The sequence below is a fragment of the Colias philodice genome, chromosome 8 (genome assembly GCF_061535455.1).
Source record: "Colias philodice isolate Cphi_HAF_F1 chromosome 8, ilColPhil1 Martin Lab GWU primary, whole genome shotgun sequence".
Taxonomy (NCBI): Eukaryota; Metazoa; Arthropoda; class Insecta; order Lepidoptera; family Pieridae; genus Colias; species Colias philodice.
Window position 1 is genome coordinate 4,542,547 of NC_143093.1, and position 27,085 is coordinate 4,569,631.

At 34.5% G+C, this 27,085-nt stretch overlaps 1 protein-coding gene across 2 annotated transcripts; it reads left to right on the top strand.

The window, feature by feature from the left end:
- The first annotated feature begins 771 nt into the window (after positions 1 to 771).
- rho-5 (rhomboid-5) lies at positions 772 to 26,926 on the top strand. 2 transcript variants are annotated; one of them, XM_089698118.1, is made up of 11 exons: positions 772 to 1,139; positions 4,062 to 4,233; positions 12,596 to 12,774; positions 17,043 to 17,204; positions 20,525 to 20,738; positions 23,307 to 23,513; positions 24,529 to 24,549; positions 25,092 to 25,180; positions 25,451 to 25,706; positions 26,104 to 26,358; positions 26,495 to 26,926. In XM_089698118.1, the coding sequence occupies exons 2-11, from the start codon at positions 4,063 to 4,065 to the stop codon at positions 26,924 to 26,926; spliced, it is 1,986 nt and encodes a 661-aa protein (XP_089554244.1). In that variant the 5' UTR covers positions 772 to 1,139; position 4,062. The 2 variants fall into 2 exon arrangements, with proteins under 2 accessions (XP_089554244.1, XP_089554245.1); XM_089698119.1 differs by lacking the exon at positions 24,529 to 24,549.
- The last annotated feature ends 159 nt before the right edge of the window (positions 26,927 to 27,085 follow it).

Below are 27,085 nucleotides of genomic sequence, written 5' to 3' on the forward strand. Positions count from 1 at the left end.
ATACAATAGAACGTCCGAGAAAGAATTGCGCGAAGAGAGATAAGAGAATGTACCAAATGCTTTTATACACAATGAATTTATGCAAATTTATACTGGATTTAAATTTAGAAAAGGGTCCTTACTAACCTTTAAATTTAGATGCAGATTGAGTTTGTACCATCGTCTTTTCGAAGTTTGTCGAATACTTTTACCCTTGTACAGTAGATGCATTTCATTTCTGTTTTACTCATTTACTGTTATTTCGTTCCAGTAGGTGATAGACATCTTTATAGATTTTTTTACAGGTCTCAAATATGTACACAGTAAATGACTGCACAATACTTTATTTCTGAATTGAAATTAAATTTTTGCAATGTGATTTGATGCGTCTTTTTAATTATTGTACCATTTATTTTAAACTGATTCGAAACACCGAAGCTTGGATATAAAACGACTATTTTGGAGGTGATTAAAAAAAATGTTAACTAAACTTACCTTCATTTCTTCGAAACGTTGAATGTTAATCCAAACATGAATATTGTTTATAGTTAACTATTAATATATAAACAACTTTTGCTTTCATTTTTAGGTTATCAGTTATCACCTATCCCAGAAATAAGAATAGTTAATTATTTTGTTATCTGTGATAGTAGAACATGGTACAAATACGTACGAGGTCCAATGCTACTGTTGTTTGAACGTTTTTATTTTAAAGGGAAATGATGAAGCAATGATTGCCACCTATTAAAATGTATCTAGAAAACTAAATGCCCTATCTCTTGTTACAGGCGATCTAGCGCGGGTCTGCTTGCACCGCAGTTGGCGTGTCAAAGTTCACCAGGCCCCGCGGCATCAGCACCACCCCTCCCGCCCGCGTCGCCCCCGCGCATCGTCTCCGCGCCCCCCGCACCGCACCCGCCCCCCGAGCCCATACCTCAACCAGCACAAGAAGATGGCGTCAGATTAAGGCGCGTACACACAGTCGCAGTCAGGGATTATCTCAAGAGAGAAACGCAAACTTTCTTCGGCGTCCAAAAAGACAATGAAAGGGAACAAAGGAGGCTCTGGCACGAGAGGCGGAGACGGCACGCAGCGAGGGCGCTCGGCGATCTTAGGATCGACTTACCTCCGGATTACCATCCCGATGATGATGATATTAGGTGAGTTTATCGAACAAGTCGTTCTTTATTCAAATATTCATAACGATTCTGAATTGAATGACTACTTAATGAGAATATATAAATGTGATCCCGGCTTCTTTCTATTTATATCCAGTTAAGATCTTAAGTAGGTTACGCTAGTTGTTTCTGTTACAGCGAAATATTCACGAGGGCGTTATTTTAATTACTGTCTCGGATTCCAAGCACAATCCTGAATCAAATAGTTCCTAACGTATAAAGATAGCCTGGATTCGATATTCTAGTAACTATTTAGTAATCTATTATTCTGAAACCGGTACGAACGAATTCATTTAAACATCGATGTTTATGAAGTTTGGACAATATATAATATTTATCATCAGCACTAAGTTAAATATCTTAGCTAATTCCTGACTGCTGTGTGAAGTTTGTATTCACGAAACCAAACTTTGTCACTGCTCTATGTAGGTTAGGGAATTTTCAGCGAGTTTGCCCAAGTTGACTGCGCTCACTATGAATTATCGGCTAGATAAAGTTGATTTGTTGTTGTTCATACTTTCGTCATAAATTTTTAATCTAGATGCAATTTCTCAAGAAGCCGTATAAATTACAGCACGGAAGGAAAGTAATTTTGGACTAAATTGTACATTTATTTATGCATAGGTAATAACATAGCTCAGAGCAAATGTTGTTTATATGGCATATATAAAGTACATCATTTATGGTACATAATATTATCATGTGCTTGGTAGAGGACACTCCATTATTTTTCTGTTGTCAATTTTGTCGTTTATTAAAATTGAAAAATGGTCTCTGTCGACGAGTAATGTGAGAACGTTTTGTATGTTGTCAAAGAATTAATAATATTAAAATTTATTATTTTTACGTACAATTACTATTCACGTAGTTGTTTGTGATTTGTTTAGTGCGTATTGATTGGCTTAGTAGTGTTATTGAATTATTAAAATTCTGTATATTATTTTTTTAATGAAATGCGGTATAGCTGCAGTATTATAACAGAAGTCTGAATATTATAAAAATATTGCTAGTGTTATGCACTAGCGTTTCAATCATAATTTAATATTTCTTAACTTTTTACTGTACAATATATGAACCACCGTAAAACACTCTTTAAATATAATATATACAAACTTTTTGCATAACAAGAGCATGAAATACGATTCGAATTCCATCACAAACACAATCACAAATGTGTAACTGGCCACAAACATTTGAAATGCTATTCTAAATTCAAACTGCGACCGGAGCGAAAATTCTAAAATATCTACTTATTTTCCATTTGAATGGCGTTATCAGAATTCTCGAGAATTTCCATCCTGAAGTCAATGTGCTGATAAAAAATTCGAGTGATCATCGAAATTTTTGCACAGGACAGCAAAATGATAATCATTGATGCTGGTTAAAATTGAACGATGGAAAAGTGTCATTTATATGCGTTTATTTGACATTTTAAACAATTATGACGTGGGCGAAATAGAAAAAGGAAAATAACATCTTGCTTCAGGTTTTGTTTATTGTTAGTTTATTTTATATATTTTTCATTAATTATAATTTACTTTATTTACATCTAAGCTAATTTTAAACTAGTTTTGGTGTGGTTTAATTTGTATGCTTTCATAGAATGATACTATGCCTATAATTAATGTTGATATAGTTTCCTGCATTACTGTTTTAAATACATAATACATTATATTTATGAATTGGAGTAAATTGTGAATTAAATATACACGTTTCATTCATTTTTAAACTTTTATACTTTAAAATATCGGGAATCCTATAATTTGCAATCAGGAATCCAGAAGGAAAGGTTATTTGCCCGTAACTATAATTGAAATTGATTGCTGACATATTAATTGAATTTGTATACTCATTTATTTTAACCATTAATTAATATTAAAGCTTGGATGCATAATTTTAATTCGTCCGCGGCCCGCGCCATAACGACAGAGATTCTCACAATGAATTCAGTAGTTATTTCAAAAACCACTGAAAGGCGGGAATATTGAGGCGAGCTTTTTAAAAAACTGTTTGTAGTATCTCTGTTAAAGCCAGTACAGTAATAATCCACTAGTGTTGGATTTGATATAGTATTTTTATCTAAAAGAAGGAATGTTGTCCCGCACGTTTAGAAATGAATTGCCTGTACGTGCGAGTCGAGTCGGGTAATAAACCGAGTTTAAGTGTAATTTATATGTATTTACGCCTTTGTTCGCTCGTAATTTGTAACTTTATATGATTTAATAAAGACTACAAACTAGATTATGCTCGCGGAAATTCATGTTTAGCGTAGAATGTTGGTTTTAAATCTTGCAATTTTTGCTTCAAGAATTTTGTTGGATTTTATTCAATGTAATCAGTATCAATGCATGAATTGTAAACACAATCGGAATATTGAATTCAAAGCTGCAGACATGCTGCTGTGAAACCCACAAAATAATAATAATAATATTACTATTGGTTTGAATATTCTAATGTATTAGATGGGTATCTTAAATTGAATTGGATGTGTTCACGAAGGTGAATATTCGAATTGGATGTACAAGTGTAGGTGTTTATAGCTCAGAGGTTACTGTCAAAGTTATGTTATATGTTTTATTATATAAAATTATGTTGTGTATTTTATTTTTCTCAGTATACATTTTTTTTGTTTTATGTTAAGTACGTAATTGTTAATTTTTTAAATCTTATTTGAAAGTTTATAAACTGTCGCTGTTTTTCGACTTAAATACTTTAATGAATTAAAAAAAAAAGATTAATTAACAACTGGAAGACAGTAATTAACGAAATCTTTTCAATTATTGGTGTATATTTTTATTTATTCTTTCACCGATAAGTAGTTATCTACTTATGAGTATTTATAAATATTTCCAAATTCATGTAGTAAAAATAATTATAACTAGATATTAATGATTGTCCGTCCAGTATGTACGGAGCATCAGGCGCGGCCCCCAGGGAGGCACGGGGGCGAAGCCGCGAGCGGCCCGACGTGCTGCCCGCGCCCGCGCCGCTTGAGCCTGCCCCGCCCTTGCCCGCGCAACCGGGCAAGGATAGCGTCGCCAGGCTCACACTTGCTGGACTGTCTTATGTTGTTACTGTGAGTATTATGACGTCACTCACACACACTCCACGTGTATACGCACACGACACGCAACCCATTTGTATAAGAATACGCGGACCACAAAACTCACACTCACGTATACCGACACGTCTGTGTAGAACCACAGTAGAACGTAGAACTGAAATTTTAAAGTTGTAAAAATGAACCTGATTTTAAATCTGAATTACTATTAGCGTTATTTCTTTGCAAACACTACAACAAATACTATTGTGACTATTTAGTAAATATATGTTGTTCTATTCTTCTAGGAAAGTTATTAATTAATCTATATCTATACATATAATAAAATCGTAGGAAAGTCAAAACTGTACATTGAATATTTTTTTAAAAGAATACATAATCCATGATCTATAATCGATATAGAAGCCAAAAATATAGTTTTTAGAATTTTTGTCTGTTTGTCTGTTTGTCTGTTTGTCTGTTTGTATGTTTGTCTGTATGTTTGTCCGAGCTAATCTCGAAAAGTACTGCATAGATTGACTTCAAATTTTGCATGAATATTACTAACAGGTCGTGTGAGGTTTTTTTAAACATATTATCATGCTATCACCTCCGGGGAAGGAGCTGTGAACCTTTACTTTTCGTATTCCGTGAACTACGACAGCGTACAATCTAAAGACTCATGTTTAAATGTTGTTTTTGAGTAAGCCATGCTATTATCTAGCTTTACACTATAAAAACTACGTCATTTACGTAATTTGGGCAGAGAAACTGTTTAATGAATCTTAGTACTATAAAGACAAATTTGATTCAGCGCCATCTATGAGATTTCGTAAAAATCAAATCAATTTACATGTTAACACTACTGAACACAATGTTAAAAATTAATAATTTAAATATAATTATGTTATTTATTTATTTAACTCTTTAACCCATAATAAATCTTCCCTTCCCTATAAGGTGCGCTTATATAATTCGTGTGAATATACTACATTTTTAAAAGTGAGGGTAGATGTATATTATTTTAAGTCAAACTAGACACCATTACAGTTAATCTAATATTGATTGTGTTCATTGGTTACATTTTTAAAAATCTTCGTGTTTTAATAATTCGATCACGAGGCGGGACTCTAATACAAAAAGGTTAGTTCGTTGATAATTATTATTCCTTCATCATTTACATGTTGTTAGTAAAAATATACTTTGACTGTTAATACTTTTGTTCAGTATTTATCTGTATGATTATTGCTTGGTAATTAATATATTTTCATGTCGTATACCTAATTATAAACATAAGTGTGATGTGAAACTAGCTGGATTTATTTTTACACACTCACAGTCTTATATTTTGTGTTAATGTTAAAATAGTATTAATAGTGTAAATCATAATATTTTTTCAAAGTTAAAAATATTTCCTTTTTTCTGATGGTGTTGCCATCGAATTAAACCGCGCTGTCGTTTCGTTCACAAAAAGTCATGTTATTAGGACCGAATATGTAGCCGCCTCAACTTACGGAAACGAGAGTAACCTGCGTTGCCTGTTAGTTATTATATAGTCGAATTTAACGTTACATGGAAATTGGAATCTTAATATATGTATACCTACTTATATTAAATCTGTAGAGGTCAATTCTGCACATGAAATATATTTCCTAAATAACTATCACGAGGTGATTAGAGATCGACATCGACGTCAAAAATGTTTGTCCCTCTGTCTGTCTGTATAACCGTTATAGAAACAAAAACTACTCGACGGATTTAAACGAAACTTGGTACAATTATTTTTCATATTCGTGAGCAGAGCAGCAACTCCATTTTTAAGCTTTCGTCGCGTGTGCGTTCTTAATGCGTGTATCTTAATGGTTAAAGCTACACAGAAATCAAGTATGAAAGAAATGTTCTCCATATTATATAAAAAATATCTCCCGACATCATAAATGTCTATCTTTTATGATTGAGCTTAGGAGTTCAAAGTTTTCTGATTATATTTGTCTACTAGCTGTCCCCGCGACTTCGTTCGCGTGGAATAGTGACTATGGGACCTATGACCATGGGCTCAGGGTGGGGCAACAATAAAAAATCATTTTTATTTTCATGCTCCCACTCCCGCGCCCACTCGCACTCCCACGCCATATGCCACGTTCAGTCCCAATCCCACGCCCACGCCCACTCCCCTTCACAATTAGTACCTACCAGATCAAAGCCAGGGTAAGCGCCCCACCCAGCCCCACCGTGGCTACGCCCATGCTGAATTACTACTTAACATACAATTATTGAGTAAATACGTACAACCATACTGTACTGTTGTACTACCATAAATAATTAAAAGAATTGTTATTAAAATTTCTTACTAAACTGAGCTAAAAAAACTTACGTACCAAATTATTAAAGAAAATCAAGAAATGAAATGCCTAACCTATACCAAATAGTTACTACATATTGTAATTAAAAAATTATGATTAGTATATATAATATCGAAAATCAAAAAAGAAATGCCTAACTAATTCTACGTAAAATTTCTTTTAAATTATGTCATATTATTTTTTAGGAACCAGGGGGGGGGAGAGGAGCAAATTCTATTTCCTTCCTTTCTTAAACGGATGTTTTTAATAATCTATGGTGTAGCCAGTAGCCACTGATCAGCTTAATCGATACTCAGTTTTTATCAAATCCAGAAACAAATCCAAATTAGATCTTTCCTGTCTCACGCACGTAACTAAAGGCTGAAGAGAGAGAGAGCACGTAACTAAACCGTTTAGACGAAGAAAAGTGTATAGAAAAAGGAATAAATAATTTCATAAACTTCCCGACGATCTTTAAAAATAAATTATAACTTTCATTTTTTTCATTCCCACTTTTACCCCTATGTAGGTATAATAAGTGGATGAACCAATTTTGATACACTTTATCTAAGAACCAGCGTCGGAAAATATTCTGCCTAACAAAAAAAACCGCATCTAATTCGGTTTACCTGTTAGCCAGCTACGGTGCCATAGACAGACACACACACACACAGAAATACATAGCGGTCAAACACATAACACCAGTCTTTTTGCGTCGGGGGTTAAAAATATAATACGACATAATTTAAAGGACATTTTATGTGGAAAATTTACCTATACACCAGGGTAGATAATTTTTGAAACAAAAAAAAATCGCAGTAGGATGAAACCCATTAGAAAAGGATATGATAAAAATGTAAGGAAAAATAAATTACGGTCAATCGGAGTTCGGGAAGTGGGAGGGGGGGAGCTTTTAAGAGAAAAAAATGGTTTCTCTCGATTTCTCGATAATAATAACACCTGCTAATTATTTTCTACATATTTTAATTGTACAGACATCACTTTTCCACAATTTTATTATATGTATTGATGATGATGATTGAGATTATAACACTCTTAGTCCGTTTTAATTTTTATTCACCCGCATCAGTGCCACCTAAAAAATCTTTATATATCGAAATTCGAGCAAAGTTAAGAAAATGAGAAATAAGAGTTCTCAAGGATCGTTAGAGATAAGAGGCTTACTATTGACCGAAAACAACATGTGTTATGCCGAACCTGAAACCGCTTCACAACGAGAATTGCGGCTCACAGCTGACCGCGAACGGCATGTACTATCCTGTGAGACCGAAACCTTCACTGAGGGTATATATAACGTCTCACAGCTGATCGCAAATGGCATATTGTACTATCCCGTGAGACCGAAACCCTCACTGAGAGGGAATTACGTCTCACAGCTGATCACGATCGTCATATTTTATCTCGAGAATTCTGAAACTTTTACTCAATATGAAGACCGTTTGACAAATAATAGGGTGCACCATAATATTATTCGATCTCCCGAAGATGAACATGAGCATAAGCAATGACTAGAGTAGGGACGCGAATATTACCATTATTTGAGACAAGAACGATTAATAAGTTTGTTTAATGAAAGATTAAGAATTGAAACTATTGGTCTCTTTAAACGGACGAATAGCGAGAGGCCCGTCTTATTGCAGACAGATTTCGACATAGTCTTAATGACTTAGAGGTAAACATAGAAGATCATTCTACAAATTCGGTGGTGTGGTCCGACAAAATAATATAAAAGTGGGTTTGCTTATAACCTCACAATTGATTACAGATCATCTTCTGTATAGGCGATATTAACGTAGTATGTTCTTTTTGTAATGCTTTAAAGTGGAGTAAGGAGTCGGCTTTCGTTTGAAGATACGCCGGAACCTTTGAAATCACTACTTTTAAGTTTTAGAGGAACATGTGCAATCTAAACAGTTCTTAGACAATATTAGCTCTTATAGTATTGCGTTTTAAATGATCCTTTGGTGCTCAACAATTATTAGATGCTCCTTTCATTCTTACTTTTAAGATACAAGGTCAAGTTTATCATTTGATAGGATCCCTTTTGCCTGAAGGCCAACCTAAGTTTCTTTAAATATATTTTGTATTCGACTACGACGAATAATCGAATACAAGAAATCAATATTTCTCGAATTTAAAACTGAATTCATTTCACAATTTTAGAACATGTTAATTCATCAGGTTAATCCGTATATATATGCGTTTTAAATCGACATTAGAAGCTTTTCCTCAAGATGGTGATATTAATATAAAATTGGTATAAATGCCGATAGACGGAAGTCTATCAGCACTCAGGAATTTCCTGAGCGTGTTATAACGCCCAGGCCGCAGTATTACAATTTTTCCTACAGTAGGGCGACGAATGTATTTTCGCATAGCAACGGAGGGGAACTCGTGGGGGGTAAAGTGACGCGGGCCACGTACCACAAACATGTTTAGTTTGTGGTACCGAGCGCGAAAGAAAGTCATCGTGTTTTTAGTAAAGTTACTATGTAAACTAACGTAATTTATTACTTAGGTACATATTCTATAATGGTGCGCTCAAACTGTTAATCTACATTTAATTTAGATTATTATTTTAATTACTAAGAAATGTAGAATTTAAATCACATTCATTCATGTTTTCCTCAGATATTCGATGTCTATGATTTTCGATGATTTTAAGATTTTCTTATCAGAGTATTCAATTTTAATGTAGTTAAATTTTATAAGAGACAATTAAGAACATTCAAAAATAAAGTGTCACGTATTTTTTTTAAACGACGAATGACGAAAAACGACCGAATCGCGGACGAAGTCGCGGGCAACAGCTAGTTTAATACATAATTTGTTAAATATTTATCTAAATAGTGATTAGAAAATTGCTTTTGATAAAATATATTAATATAACGCTTTGAAATTCAGGGCCCAAAAATGATGGCAACAATTTTTATTTTTGGGTCAAACATATTTGTTTTTCTTGTGTCAACGCTATGACATACAAGAAACGATGTAAATGTGTTGTTTATCTTCTTCAACGTTGTATCGTAGATTTAAAACGAACAAATACAGAATATTTACATTTGAATATATTGAATAAGTACAAAACTATTCATCAAATTGTAATTCACTTCAAAAATTTTCTTCGGAAAAGAAAATAAATTGAAATTTATCGGACTTAGTGACCTCTAAGTCGCTCTCAAGCGATATCCAAAGAAATTTGTTACGTAAGCTGAGATAAATTGGACACTAAATTTAAATCGGAAAGTCTTTCGGGAGAATATTTTTCAGTTCCATGCTCCTTTGTTTGATTCATAAATTAAATGGTTTAAGAACGTGTGATAGAACGTTTATGTTATAGACTCAATCATCAAGTTGGAACTATTTCTATACGGAATAATAAAAGGTTGGATTTTATTTTTTAGTTGTGCTTTTATGTAGCCGTTATAGCGATAAATATTTAAAAGAGAGGCTGAAAATCCTAAATATAGTAGGTATATGTAATTATTTTTCTTCATATATTTTACTTTTATTTATTTTATGACTTTTCAAAAGTTACCTTGTGTTATTCGACGATCGCTGAAACACAATTTTTGCCTTTTTGTCTTCTATCGTCAATACGATAAAACATACCAAAACATACCAATGGTATGTTTTTATTAATTCAATCTATGTTTTTTATACATGCGTTATTAGCAGTGCGTTTTCCAACAATTTTAATATTAACCTTAGAACTATAGTTGCATTTAAGTACATGAGACTTCCAAGACAGCAACTACAGGTTAATCTATTCAACTGGGAAGCTATTATGGCCACAGGTGGCTTAGTTAGTCTGTAACCTAGTTTTAAAGGTTTACCATTTAGAAGTTAACAACTGCGGACGTAGCTACTTTTATCGTAGCGTTTTTTCTTAATCATTGTAAAAAGATTTAGTGGAATTTTATATTCTAGACGTTGTTAAATGTGTGATAGTTGGGGAAAGTAAATAACTAGAGCGATATTGTTAATTGGAGACGAGAATAATCTTGATATAGGGAGAGATAAATTTTCTAATCTTTGTCATCATCAGTCTGTTAATTGATCCTATTTAAGGGAAAGAGGCAAACAAGTCCTAGAATAATAAATAATCATGCAGACCAAGTGTTGTTTAGTTACTTATTTTTTGACCTACCAACTAATATGCCGCAAAAAAAAATGGATTCGAAGTAATGTTGCTGTTACATTAATTTTATGTATGTCATTAGTTGATCAGATAAAAAAAAAGTATTGAACATTTTATATATTAGGATAGGCTAATTCGGACTCTTTAAATAAAATTTCTATATCTTTCGCATATAGTACCTATGTTAAATTTAGAAATACGTTTGTTATTTTGAACTTGTTCTGTATAAATTTAGTAGTTCGCCCTTCAGCAAAAACAACATCTAATATACATTACCCGAAGTTCTAACTTAAGGTTATATTTTTATAGCTGTATAAAATACTTTAGCAGTGAAAGCAATTTTATGTGAATCGGTAGCAACGAACCTTACCACGTGAATATCAGTTCCCTCTAAAAACACTCGGGTAGAAATGTTGAAGCTAAAACAACGTGAATTTTCATTTGAGAATACATCACGAAATGGCACTGGGGTAGCTGTTTAGTTTGCGTGTTTATTTACTTAATGTAATTGCATTTTTGAGTAGCTGATGCTATCTTGATTTTTGTTTGATGAATAGATTTGTTCTGGTAGCTTTTAAAAGATAAAATATGCATTAAGGATTAATGTACGGATATAATTATTATTGAGACATTAGAAGGCCTACATTATATTTTAAGTGCTCTTATGCTATTTTTTATGTTTTTTGATACTCAGCAAAACGCCTAATTGTTCAATATTCAACAGAGACATGACTAAATTTACGTTCACGTTTATTTTTACTAAAACGACACAGAACATTACATAAATTAACATTACGACAATTTCGCTAAAGAGAATTTATCGTCCACAGTAAATTATGAATAACGGTGATACTGTATTGAATTATTTACTAAATTACCTGTACGAAGAGCGTAGTAATTTATCATGTGTAATGTATGAAGAAAATATAAATGTCTCGTTCTACACATCGCTAAAAGCGTATTTTCAGCGATCCAAACACACTAGTCATAACTTATCATTTCGGTTCCCTCAAAATATGCGATGGACGAATTAGGCTAGCATATTTCCTTGTAATAAATTATAAAAGCGATGTCTTTAGGGATCGACTCGCCTCCACCGTTATGTCGTCATAAATCCACTCACCATCTTGGTAATATTCCGAAAAGGAACGGTATTCAGCCACTTTTTCTATATTTTTTAAGCAGGCATCATTACCTTGCATAGAATAGTTAGTACGTATATTGTTTAGAAAACCTGTACACGACGTAGCAACATAACATGCAAACAATAAGTCCGGTATTATGTTTATGTATGTACATACTACATATAAGGCTCCGGTAAAACTTTAACAATAAAACAGATTTTTCAACTACTACAACTACAAATTTTATGATGCATCTAAATCTTCATCTAAACTTCACCTGTATCACAGACTAATAATATTAATACTACGTATACAACCTGTATATGTATATGTATGTAACCAACATGTTTGTATGTATCCGACTCCTTTAGACACGATTTTGATACACTTTAAATGGACAGATTTAATTCAAACTGTGCACACAGGCACACTTATCAAGGATCGGTGAAAACACAAAAATTTCATGAGTGCGTGTTATTTGAAGTGAAGCTTCGTTGTCCGTGTTGAGACTTGAGAGAAAATTTTCTTGGTCGCGTTATGGCAATATTGTCACGTCATTAAGGCGACGATTTTGGTTTGCAATATCGAGTATATTATACTATATAATATAGTCGAGATATTTGAGTCCATAATTTGTATCCTTGAATCCTGCCAAATAAATTTACGGCTCACACGCTCTTTTTTGTAGATTTATAAACTGTATTTATTTTTTTGTTAAATATATATGTACTGATTATTTATTTTCTCTATTTATGTAACATTTTCCACAGGCGGTGACGCGTAGATCACGCCAATCCACATCAGCGCAGTGGTCGCGATCATTCCGCGCGAGCGCAAGCAGTCCGCACGATGAAGTTGACGTGGACGACGTATTCTTCGCTCCAACTTCACTCATCTCACCTCTCAATCAGCACCATGAAGATATGGACGTTACGGATGGACCGAAAGGGTAGGTGTCATTTGTATGCGGTGTTTATTGAAGTAATTTTGAAGCATTCTAAAAATTGTTGATGTTCATAATTTTGTAACACATTTCGTTCAAATGATCAGATACTTAAAGTACCTAAAGGTATAAACATACATATGAATTAATCTTTCATAATGTAATTGAGCAGAAGTAAATAATGTTTAATTCGGCATTAAATTTATTAAAAGTTGCTCTCCACGTTTTGTTATTTAAAATTTTAGTACGTACGAAATTATAAGTATAATTTTGTTTTATTTTCATATCTTTGTGCAAATAAGCAGAGACGCTCGCTGAGAGAAAAAAATATTAATATCTGAAGAGCTTTACAGTCAGCTACGTCTAAATGAGGTCACATATATTTTATAGTTTTGACCCAAAAACCTAGACCATATTTATTACTAGCAGATCCCTTATCTGGGAACGACTTTCGAAAAGTAGATGTGTAAGCAAGGAATCATTCACATCATGTCTTTGAATACATACGAGCATTTATGTTTACCGATGCTAAAATTCTTGTGGACTTACCGTCAAAATAAATAAATGTTGATATAGGTTAATAGGTAAAAACTAAAATAAAATATAGTCTATGTCGATTAAGAACAATGTGTTACTACTAGTAAGAAATAACATATAGAATATGTAAAGTATCTTCAAAGTTTATCCATTAAGTACAAGTAAGCACGAATGTAGTGAACTTATAGATATGTTCTAAAACCGTAATTATTAGGGTAGAAAAAGATAAAAGTCTAGGATTTAGATTAAAAGATCTATTAGGAGGAAAACCACATTAATCTCCTTAAAGACATTAATTGCTGATTGTCATGATGATACTTCGATTAATCATTTTGATTTATTTATTTTTCTGTTAAGAGCCTTGTTCTTAAAATGTCTAGGTGTGATACAATGAAAATGTCAAAATTCCGCATTCAACATTGTACATTATTATTTAGTCCTGCATACAATTGAACAGTTACTAAAGCAATAGAGGATCTGTTTGGAGCTAAGTTTAGTTAATAATCGCAGTTGGGTCGGAGCCCGCGAGCGTCATGTTGCTAACTTGACAGATTAATAAGCTTTTAATTAAAATTATATATACTGGCACTTTCAGATACCGTTTTCCCAGTTTTGGTGAATAAATTTTAAATTACATTGCATTGTAGAATAACTACTTCATCTCGATATCTTGAAAGTTCAGAATCATTTTACTTCTTGTTAAAAGTATGTTAACGTGTTGTTAAGAAGCCAAACTTTTTCGTGTCTTTAATGTTTTTATCTCAGTTTAGTAGTTAGTCTAGTTCTTGGCTAAAGTTAATCATTATCTTTTATAGTGGTCATAAAAAGTAAAAACGCTATCCTTTCTTAACAACGTCGCGGTCGCCTAAATATTAAAACGGACATAATTACAAACGCAACAAATGTAAATAGAATGCAGGAATTTAAAGGAAAATTAAGTTAGTAATAATTATAGCTTCAGCCTTAGTCTCTCAGCTTTATATAGTGCTTGGCTGACATATTAAATTAACCTCCATTTTAATATATGTACTGTAATGAGTAAGGAGCTCTAGTTTGAGTCGCGTTTGCTTAAATTAATTTATGGGAGTAAAACACGAGAGTTTCCAGCGCTTCTATATAATAGTAATTCAACGTTAAAAATACGTTTTATTGTAGGAATAAGAGGTAATTTTTGCCAACAGCTTATACATATAACTTATTATATTAAAATATTAAATTATTCACAAGGGCGAACAAACATACTTTAACTTGATGAAAGTTTCATGCAATTTACCATGAATTAGAAGAGTTTAACAATGCTTCTGTAGAAAAATTTCAACTTGGATAAACAATGAATATTTTCTCATTGTTAATTAACTAACTTTCAAACTTCAGCGTTTAGTTGGAACTCGGTAAATATTTATGAGGTGCACTTTGATATGCATCGCTTTTTATTTTAGCTAAACATTAACATTTCAGTTTAAGCTCTAAATAATTAGCTTTGGGAAAATTAAAGAGCTTAGTAACTTTGTGATTGAGGAGGAATTATGAAATGGAATAAGCAAGCGCCCAGATTATGTATTCTTTTGATATTATTTCCTGTTATCCTGAAATAGCAATAACAAACACAACAGAGAGACGGATGTGATGTCTGTTCATAATATTATTAAGACTTGTAAGATATACCGAAGTATAACAGCTCTAAAGTAAGTGGGTACAATAAATTTGTTTTAGTAAGTACTACAGTTTAGGTTTTTATTAGCTACTGCGAAATTGTATTTATATTGAAAATTGAAATTGAACTACATTGAAAAGAAATAGGTAATTTATATGTGGACTTCTCTTAAGATATTTATAGTAGCTACGTAACGACGAAGGCAATGTATTTGGCACTTCAATAAAATTTGGTTTTCAATCCGTCGTATATTTGGGAGAAATTCTTTCACCTTCAAAGTTACATTCTCATCCAATGGCCAAGGTGAGCCGCTATATTTTATTGCTCCGAAGTAGTAATTACACATGAGCCTGGGTTTAATGTGCTGTTAAAAAAATATATTGCTTTCAGACTGAAATATGGAAGGATTTTGTTTGATTTATTCGTTACATAAATTACTTTATTTCCTTTGTTTTATATCGTTTGCATGTATTAATTTCCAACAATACTATGTACCTACTGTATTGATGTTTACGTACGGTCTATAGTTTAGTTTGACCCTTCCCGTTTTAGACATATAAAGTAGCCTTTGTTGTTCCGGGCTATTAGGTTTCTGCTTACGCAATTTAAAATCGATCGATTTTGTTTTGAACAAGTGTAATAAAAAGGCTTACTGATTAAATGAATGATTTCTAAGTTAATAATTCTATGAAAACATTTACAGGTTTTTATATGAATTAGCTATAAAACTGCTAACGTCCATTGTCTATAAATATAACGAGATTTCTTGTATAAATGTGATGGTGATAAATGGAAAGAGCCTCAGCTTTTTTTTAAATTAAAGTTTATTTTATTTACCTGTCTTCTATCCCTATACATTTATGCGCATTTTAAATCTTCTTAAATCGTTTCTTTGCCCTTATAAAGTGTACATAATGTCCAGATGAAGGTTGATTGGGTAGCTGTAAGCACACGTATTTGACAGATATATCACTTTGTCCGAATCTCTGTGACATGGGTTCTGAATTGGAGATTTAATCTCGTCCCAACTAACATATGCGCAACGAGTAATCTTACCAAAAACTGTTTCATTATAAATTAAACGTTTAATCCTCGTTTTAGTAGGATAGCTTATAACAAGGGTAATGAACTTGTTTTTGTAGTTATGTTTTAATAATGCAGCTCATTAAAAAGTACTGCTCGTAATGATAAACAGCTCATTTTTTAAGCTTTTCTAGATACCTATCTAGTAAAGCTTAAAAATGATCTAGGTACCTACCTACATATCGCATTTTATGAAATCCTAAGAATGTGAATTTAGTATTTGAAATAATCAGTTCAAAATAAAACGACAAAGTCCACTGTAGGTATCACCTACCTACTACAACTATATTTTTATTTCGACTTAAACAACTTTTATTCAAATGAGATTTATTTCTGTAACGCATAGCAGAACCACAGATTAGAGAATAGTTACTTCGTAACAGATACATCACTCCCATACAAAAGCTAAAATACCTACGCTATATTTACCTACAAAATGCGCCGCAACTCGGCTGCAGTAAGAAATGTACTCTACGAACACGCACCGAGAAGCGAGTTTCCCGCGCACGCCGCGTGATTGCGTCATCAAACGAAAACTTTAGGGTTGTACCGAGCGCGTAAATTAAACACAGAGTTGCTGAAACACTAATTAATTTTTTATTGTTAATTATATTTGTTACATTATACAATAAAAAAAATGAAATCTTATTGATAGTAGTTGTTTCCTTCGGTTTCACCCGCGTGGACCCGCTAAGTATATGTGTCTCCTGGATAAAAAGTAGCCTGTTCCTGTTTAGGCAATTGAAAAAAAGACAATTCCTTGTTATTCACTCTTGAACTCGGACACCCGTCCACATCGCAATAACCGGGCATCTTGGTAGCGAGCGCGGGAAACGTGACGCGGGTGCGCAGTCTCGCGTGTGCCAACCAACTGCCGCTTGGGTCGGTACCGACCTACTGTGCGGTAGGCACTTATAGCGCGACCTTGAGCGAGTGACGGAGGCCTGGCAGAACCTATATCCTACAAGGCAACAATGACTTAATTTTTGACCAATTCCAGTGGCCGGTCACCTCTCGGTTCTGGTGTGGAGTACAGACGACCGGAGCGGAGCGTGTCCTGGGGCGCCGGGGGGGTCCGCATCCACACCCCGATGTTGGAACCGCTCGCAGATAACTCTAATAGGCGGCAATTCGGAATGGGCGTTGTTGGAAGATTCTTCCGGTGAGGAAATTTACTTTATGAGTGTCTTATTTATTTTTTAAGTTCGTGCGGAGTGGATGTGGTAGGGAAAGGTGAGTATAAATGTTGAATTGGTAGATTGAATTTGAAGGCTCTTTGTAAATATGACACGGTTTTCTGAGTTTAATTTACTTTTGATACCCAATTCAATCTATCATTGTTAAACGCTTCGTCAAGGTGAGGTAAAGTAGGTATTTTTCATTTTATGTGCAAAAAAATTTGTATGCAGGCAGGTACGTTTATTATGGACTATTTATTATTACACCGAAATAAATAATTGTTGCATATAGCATGTCGTAAAAATCTATAATTTGCATCGCGTGTACCTTTCAAATGGTTTTTCGTGACAAAATCATGTAATGAGAGTGTAAAAGTCGATCGTGGCTTAAAAAATCCAGTCCATATTGCATCCACATTTCACAGTCCACTTTTTTAGATTAAATGCAATATTGAACTATGAAAAATATTATTAATTGGTAGCTTTATTGTTGATAGTAAGAGCTTACTGAAATTACTTTAGAAAACATATTACAATGTATTACAAAATATAATCCACAAACCAAACGTGGTAACGTTTTATCTTGTGTTGGATTGGTTTCATTAGTGTTTTTCACATATATAGAGCACTTTAATGAATTAAATGATATTCCCGGTAAAACCAATCTTAGAATTAAAACATATTCTAAGAAATAAATTAAACAGAATAGACGAAAGAAATCCACGTTCAATTAAATAGCACGCAACCTTCCACAAAGGTCAGGTTAAATAGTTTAATCACATCACCCGAGACGAGGGACAGACTGAATTATTCGGATCCTATTTCTAGTATCGTATGTCTGAAGTCTAAACATATAGAGAAGCCCTATACGGCACACCCACGTTGTTTTTATATTACTTTAAACGCGTATGTTTTTCAATATTACTTTAAATGTTGAGCCCACGCAATTTGTAAACGAATTTTTGAGTGTGGGTAATAAAACATCTTGGTATGCCGCTTGATTATTAAACTTTATAATTCAAAGGAACGTTATTGGTAAGCATAGAGAAATATTTGTATTAAAATTTTGAACTTGGTAACCGAGCACACATTCAAGTATGTATATCGATACATATAAACGCATCATGAAAATTTATTCTAAATGAAATGTCTTGTGTGCTTGCATTAGTGATGTCCACATGGCCAGTAAGATAATATATTAGGTACCAGTAATTTAAGCAAGTTCTATTCAATAAACATCATTGCCAAACTTTTCTAAAATAAACAATTTTCTGTGGTGATTCAAATTTGTAAAAGTATAATTTGATGTCCTAAGTAGGTACTAAATTAAATCTATATCTCTATCACGAATGTCTACGTTACATTCATTTGCAAACGTTCACTGATTACAAGCATATCATTCTCTTTAACTTAAGATTATATACTAAACAGTATACATACATGTATAATATGAGGAATTACTCTACTAGCATGTATGTATTACCCACTAAGTCTACTTAAGCAGACGTCCCGCTTCGCTATTGTTTAGGATTCTAGGCATTATAAAATTGTCCTACTTACATTAAAATAATCTTTTAATACATCTAATTTATATTTGCATGTAACTAAACCATAATAATATGTGGTTTGATGATTGACAGGCTTCAAACCACAATCATTTTAGTGATTGGAATTGGGTAGGTATGTAACAAATTGAAATGTGAAAATTTGTAACAATGGAGTTAAAATTATAAATCATATATATCTCATGAACACGATTTAATAATTCATCTACAAATCATGATTTATAAATACATAATATAGAAACAAAAATACACGTATGCAACATTCATATTGAAATCATTGTACCCACAATTCTGGGAAAGCCTTTAATAATTTACAATTTACATTATCATCTCTGGCGTCTAGATTAAATATAAGTTTCTTATAACTTCATAATTTAAACTTAGAACAAAGTATAATCAACTATAATTCCACTTAAAACCTTTTCAGTCTATAAAATATGAAACAAAAGATATATCCTTTGTCATAAAATCAATATCTGAGGGATTGTGAATGATTTTCAGGATAAGCCGTCTGTGACGAGCTATCGATCTTCGACATCTCTATAATTATTATTAGAGTGCCACAAAGCTGGCTCTGGCTTTTTATTTTGCCCGCAGTGCGAATGAATCCTCTCTTTGTATTCAGTTTTTAATTAACAAATGCTTACCATTAAATCCTTTTACATTAATTTGCATCTCAACATCGTTCTGCATTCACGTATTGAAAACAGCTGCATAAATATTGCGTATTAGTTTTTATTCATTCTCTTCGTGTTGCAAGTCAGTAGACATTCTTGCAGGCATTAAATTCAACAGCTTGCATGATCGTAGAGACACAATTATTCCTTATTTGCAGTAGGTACACTAGGTGTGAGTTCAATTCCCGACTCACGACTCAATCTTGTTACAAGTCCAATGAGAGTTCGATATAGTTGGTCCATTATTGTTATACAAAGGTATAATACAGCAGTTCGAACGAGTTTCCAGTTGCAGGTGTAAAGGGTACTTGACTTCATGCTAGTCGAATTAGACACAGTCTAGTGAGTTGAAATCATTGCTCCAACAAAGGTGTAGTTTGTTAGGCAATCGTGCTTGAAGAGATTATCGGTTTAATGTTGCTAATCCTTCTGAGCTGTTAATACGTTGTAAGGAATTAAATGTTAAAAGTAAAGATATTAGAAGCTATATTGCTGGCATGCTCGTTATTTGCGGAATGCCTCTAAATGAGTATTTATAATACACTTCATGATTAATTAAAATTAATAGATACTTAATACGAAACTTTGAATAAATCAGTAAGATAAGTGATAATATTAAAACAAAGATTAAAACAAAATTTAGTTTTAAAGTGAAACTTTTATTACATCGTCTCAAACTTTTTGGTCTGTGTAGCGCATGTCGCGTGACGGTCGAACCGTACGATAATTATTATCGTACAAATACGATAATTTTGTGCCTAAGTTTCACTTTTACCGTGGTTTCATAAAACCACACAACATTTTTTTTTTAATTTCTTGATATACGTTTTTGTTGTATCTTCTAACGAATAAAATACATTGCTACAATATTTTATTCTATGAATTCATAAGACGAGGTCCTAGTAAAGCTGATATCGTTTTATTTCCAAGAGTTTCTCTGTAAATGAAACAATATTTTCACCGAATAAATGTTTACTTTAAATATAATTTGTACCTCATTACACTATACATTGTTACGAAAAGGTGATATAAAACATTAAACAAATGAAACCCTATTTTCAGACGATCCTTACGCAAATCAATGGCACACGAAGGTGACGTGGCTCGGCAGTTGGACGAGCTCACAGACTACAGGCCTTACTTCACGTGGTGGGTCAGCACCGTGCAGACCCTGGTGCTGCTGCTAGCTTTACTGTGCTATGGCTTCGGACCAGTTGGGTTCGGACGGCATACGCACACGGGACAAGTCATGTTGAAGAGTCTTAGTTTACAACAGGTTCGTATGGAAATGTAAGAGTTGAAATTAAAAGAGGAAAATGCGTGTTTCAGTTTAGTTATTGTAGAGTTGGATAAATTGTGCGTTCATTTTTACTGCGTATTTTCACTAAAAAAAAACCTCTTGTGAAATACTTAGGTAGGTACACCTCATTCTGATATTGAATATTTTTATCGTCCTTGGTATGTTGAAGATAGTTGTTTGGGTTTAATCTCAAACGTTATCAAGTTTACTGAGAACTCACAATTTGTCCCCTACTTATTTTTCTAGAAATGCCTCTGAATTTGCGGGATTATTTTGTTGGCGTTAAACTTTCGGTAGGCCATTTTGTTGCGTAATACACTCTTGGAGAAATAAAGTTTTCGCAAATAAAACTGTTTTTAACATAAAAAGGTCGTAGTAAAGAGACGTAAAATACTTCGCAGGTTCGTTTTATAAAGGTGACATAATTTCTTGCTGTACTTTGAGAAAATGAAGTTATTCAGCATATTTGTATTTACTAAATGATGATGTATATTATCTAGCAAAGGTTATAAGGGATGAGTAATTTTGCGAGCTAGGGTTATGGTACAAGCTAAAACACCTAATCCGTGCCTTTAGAGAGTAATGAAGCGTCGGGTTTCAGTATCGTTTCTTTGTAGATTTTATTATAGCGCGGGTAAATGACGCAAAGCTTTCAGACACAGGGCATTAAGCCACATTTATTTGCGAGTGGGCGGTTATGAGACAATATTAGGTTTTTTGGGCTTGTTGCTACACGGAGTTTGTAGTTTAACAAAATGAATGGTCCACAGTCAATTTCGGCTAAAAGCCGCGTTTTTGTAAACTTTTTAAATGTATCCGTTTAATGTTCTGGTAACATTGTGTGATTTGAAAACGAGTTTTGTGTTGTTTTACTCGATATACGTCGACTTATTACTATTACATCAATAATAATGTAGATTGTATAATTCAATACAAAGTATAACAAATCTTCGCCTCACGTATTATAATCTATATTTCAATAATAAAGCAATATATACCTGTCACAAAATAATGTTTTACGACGAACTAATTCAATAGAAAGTAAACAAGCGGGGTGAGACGACAGATATTGTATCACAAGCAATCATTCATCAACACGATCATCAATCAATATCCCATGTCGTGGACAAACTTGACTTCATTGTCATGCGGTTGAGACGTTATAGAAGGGGTTGGGTTATTTGAGTCACTTTTTGTTTTTTTAGGACAGATTTTTCAATCTTTGCTTAAAAATTTAAGTGGAATTTCTATGAAACATTTACATAAAAATATTTCATGTATTTTGGTTGTTATTTTTTTAAGTCACTGTCCAATTGGGCATAAACCCAGTAATGGCTTGTTATAATAACGATTAAACAAAATATGAATTTGTTCTGATTATTACATAGGTACTAATTTTACTCAGGTACAGACAAATAGAACAAATTGAAATGATGTTCGTTTGGATAAATATAAGTAGCAACTAGTAGAAGTTCAAACTCTTTTAAAATAAAATTCAGAACTTTAATGATTTAAACAAGGGATATGAATTATTTTTGATATCGGCTTATCCGCGGGGTCTAAACCGCATGGCACTTAGAATGGATATTTATGTGCTGTTTTTATTTTATATGATATAAGAATTAGAAATAATCAATTATAAAGTAAAAAGTGACCCAAAACTTAGGTGTACGACTAAAGGGTTCTGTACACTCATATTATATGAAAGTTCGTAAACATTGTTAGACTAAAAGTTGTTCAACTCTAAGACATAAGTTTGGATCTTAAGAATGAAAGAAGAAACATATAAAGTTCCTTTTTATTATACATTTTTCATTTAATTAAAAAGATCTGCGATAGTGTTATGAAGTAATTAAAAAATTTAAAACTATGCCATATTAGACGTAATGAAAACGCTGTAAAATAGAGAAACAAAGTATCGACCCATACTGACCGTAAAAACGATATGAAATTAGCAATTTACTAGCTTTGTTGTCGGTAACAAAGCACTGCAGTACGTAGAGGTCACAAAGTAAGAGTATTAATGAGTGTAAGGGATGTAGGTCACGCGGCTTCGTAAACCCTTTGTCGAGTTTTTGCCGCTTACGAACTTAGCCTGATATCATCTTTGGGCACGGATGACCACAGGCCTTGGAGAATAGAGTATTATAGTATTACGTCTCTTTCAATGTCGGATGGCTTTAAGTTTCCTTTATGTGTGCTCTTGTCCTGTGTATGAATTTTAACGATCTTTTTATGCCGATGTGTGCCTATATGCCATATTATCATGGCTTTGTGTAATGGATTATTAAGAATTTTAAAAGCCTTATTATGTGCGTCATGGATACTTTTAACAATTCAAGATTAGTTGCTACAATAAGACTTACATTTTTCTTTCCATTTAACTCGGTCTTCTTTATAGATTCCGGTCTTCTTCTTATGAAGAGCATTTATATCAATTTTTCAATCAATAACCCTAAGATCTGTGTAGTGCATATTCTTACCCTCTTTTCAATTCTCCTGAGGAGCAATATTTTGTGTTTGAGTATTTCCACCCATTGCCAGGTTGAATGGGAAGAACCTGCTTCATTTTGGTTGGGACCTCGGGCGGCGGATCTCATACATTTAGGGGCTAAGTTCGCGCCGTGCATGCGACGTGACGCGAGGATAGCGCGGGCGATAGCGGCGTCCGCGAGGCGGGAGCGGGACACAGCGTGTTGTATACGGAACGATGATTCCGGGTGTGTGCAGTCTTCGAAGGCGGACTGTTCGGTAATTATTTTATAATGATGATGAAGATAATACATTTTTTTTGTGATTAATGACTGACTACATTGTAAATTTTGTTGATTTCCTAGGTATATGATATTGAAATAATGCATAAGTTTAAGGCAGCCTCGCGAAGCAGCTCGGTCTGTGTGGACGTGGCTCAGTTGAGAAAAACGCATGTATCGCCGTTTTCTGGGCCGAGACAAGTCTACACAGACCAAGCTTGTTCGCGCAGCAATTGCTTCGCGAGGCTGCTCGCTCTGTGTGGATTCCTATTGATATTTTTAAAACGATCAGAAAAATAATCCTGGATATATAATTTTGTATGATTTTATTGCACTCTATCTCTAAATGATACCGTAGTCCATATTAATCCGTCAGTCCTCGGATCACAGACACAATAGAAAATCTATTGTGTCTCTGCCCGATCGGGCCGCTCGGTGGTCAATGGGTTAAAATTTACTTTTTTGAACGATACAAATTTTTGGAATAAAAGAAAACTAGAACTGTAATTGTCTTTTAAGAGCCCTTTAATATGTTTGTAAGTTGTTTCAATTATAATCATAATTTGAATATTATACCTGCGAAAATATTATCAACTAACTACCTAATTAAACTATACCTTCGTTTAATTATAGCTCGTTAAAATATTGTAGCTTTGATGTCAAAATGGTTATTATTTATGGGCGATAAATTCTTGGTAGTATAATTAATACCAACATGACTATTTTTACGACTTCTAACCCATATATTATGCACATGATGTAAAATTATATGTGAATAATTAGGGGCATAATTGAAGAAATAAAAGAAATATGTAGGTAGTTTCCAAAATTAAAAAATGCCTTAAAATATATAAAATGTCTAAGTTTGGTTTAAGATATCAAGAGATTGTCATTTCAGAAGAAAGTAATTTTTATATGTAGATTTTTATTATTCCTATGCGCTATGAAATTTTTATTAGAGTATTTAAACCGAATGTAATTTTATTAAAATTTACATCGCACGCAATCCAAAGATAAGAGGATTAGTACCGAAGGTGAGTTATAGAGTATATTATATTTTGAATCCATAGCTAAATTTTTTATTATATCGCCGGCGAAGCTTTCTTCATTAGGGATTATCCGTATTTACTGACTAAGTTTTTTTATTACATTTCAAGTTTAAATGATAATATCACTTTATGTCTTTATATAATATGAACCAGACATTGTACTTACCTTTAATTAAAAACTGTATGAGATTTTGAAAATTCTACATGATTATGTGAGAGCTAATCAATAATTTATTTGTTGTATGTTTGTACAATTGCTCATGAACATTTTGAGAGGATAGATTGAGGATAGACATTAAAGATAGGCATTTTAAGTTTCAAAACGTGGCCTATAAGTGACTAGAAGTGAAATAATAATGATGCTTGTAGATCTTTAGATAACTAAAATTGATAATCCAGGACCTACTACAAAATAATATACTTACTGGTTAACGTTTCATCCGATATACAACAAGATTTGTACTTACATTGAATACTAAATTGCCAGGATTTGTTACTGTTATTAAATTGTTATACAAATTTTACAGAATACAATATCAACGTGGAAGAAATGGTCATCAGGGGACTCGGGGCCCGGGGGACGGATATCGGGCTCAGTTTGTGGTTTAGACCCAAAGTAAGTACCATTATTATTATATATAATATATTTTGCTTTAAAGTACTTCCTAATATTAACCCCTACAAGTTAGAAACTTTACCCGTGAATACCAATAATATAAGTAAGTTACTGACCGGGCCAAAATTGGCACTACGTCATCTTCAACACACACATGTGACAGTACAGTCTCACACATCGAGTCGTGTCTAACTTCAGTGCCGCCAAAAATATTGTTCAGTATTCAGTATTGTATGTACATAGATTGACAGTCTATAAAATAATTTACAGATTCTGTGAAGCGCCCCGCTCGATAGCGCCGCACGAGTGGCCAGATGACATCACCAAGTGGCCGATCTGCCGCAAGTCAGCGCTGGACGGCGCGGCGGCGGCGGGGCGCGCGGGCCACGCGGCCGAGCACATGGCGTGCGAGGTCATCGCGCACCCGTGCTGCATCGGCGTGCACGGCCAGTGCGTCATCACCACCAGCGAGCACTGCTCCTTTGTGAAGGGATACTTTCACGAAGAGGCGTCTCTATGCTCACAGGTAGGATATCTGCTGTACATGCATAGCTAGTTCATGGCGTGGGCGTGCACCCGTGCGATGACCTCGCACGCCATGTGCTAGCAGGGTTGCTTGCATGGCCAGTGCATTTAGCACCGTAAAACATGTAGTAACCGGGTGGCTCTAATAAGCTTGTAACGAAGCTTTCTAGTCGTTGTTTCTGCAACGGATAAAATATGAATTTGACGCATTATGGTAGACAATATGCGTCAGGCATTTGAATGTTCAAAGCATTATATAATATTCATAATTCATATTTTTGATGAAATATACATTAACATGCAACTAATATACCATCACTATTTGACAATTTAAAGCATAGCAAAGGTTTAAAAGCGGGATTATTCATTAATGTATAATGTACGGAATGCAATTCCAGGTCTCTTGTCTGGACGACGTTTGCGGGATGTTACCGTTTATGCGGAGACGGCGTCCAGACCAGTTATATCGCGCGTGGACATCATTGTTCGTGCACGCGGGCCTCTTGCACCTGGCGGCCACGCTCGCGCTGCAGTGGCTTTTCATGCGCGACCTGGAGAAGATGGCGGGCCCAGTCCGATTAGCTGTTATATATCTGGGTAGTGGCGTAGCGGGCAACATGGCGTCAGCTATTTTTGAGCCGTATAGGGCTGAGGTAATTGAAGATTTTGTATACATATAAGTGGTGATAATTGATGAAAGATGGCTTTTTGTAACTGCATTAAGATTTGTGACTATTCGGGACTTTTGTTTCTTGATTCAATTATAAGAGATATAACTTTCATTTGCAGGTGGGTCCAGCAGGAGCTCACTTCGGCCTTCTAGCATGTTTAATAGTAGAAGTGATCGGGGCGTGGCCACTTCTGAGGCACCCAAAGCGGGCGCTGATGAAGCTGATCGGCTTAGTGTTCGCGCTGTTCCTCGTCGGACTGTTACCGTGGATAGACAATTTCGCCCACGTATTCGGTTTCGTGTTCGGATTTCTATTATCGTACGCGCTGCTGCCGTTCGTGACGTTCGGGCCGTACGAGCGGCGGCGCAAGATCGTGCTAGTGTGGGTGTGTCTAGTGTCTGCGGGGGGTATGCTGTGCGCGCTGATCGCGTTGTTCTACGCGGCGCCGGCGTACGAGTGCGCGGCGTGCGCGTACTTCACGTGCCTGCCGTTCGCGCCGGACATGTGCGCGTCGCAGGACGTGCGCGTGCGGCAGCTGGACGGCGTATGACGGCGCGCGGCCCGGGCGCCCCCGCCGCCGCCGCCCCCCGCCCCGCGCCGCCCCGCGCCCCGCGCCCCGCCGCACCAACACACGTGTGCGTGTGCAGCTGCCACCATGTGATCGGTCCAAGTAGGATAGCAGAAGAATCAGTCCCAGGGCTTGTATGGA

Excerpts from the sequence above, each read along its gene's own strand:
- rho-5 (XM_089698118.1), top strand. The coding sequence starts at position 4,063 with ATGTACGGAGCATCAGGCGCGGCCCCCAGGGAGGCACGGGGGCGAAGC. Across the intron at positions 12,775-17,042 it reads GTTACGGATGGACCGAAAGG|TGGCCGGTCACCTCTCGGTT; the intron begins GTAGGTGTCATT and ends GACCAATTCCAG. Across the intron at positions 17,205-20,524 it reads GTTGTTGGAAGATTCTTCCG|ACGATCCTTACGCAAATCAA; the intron begins GTGAGGAAATTT and ends CCCTATTTTCAG.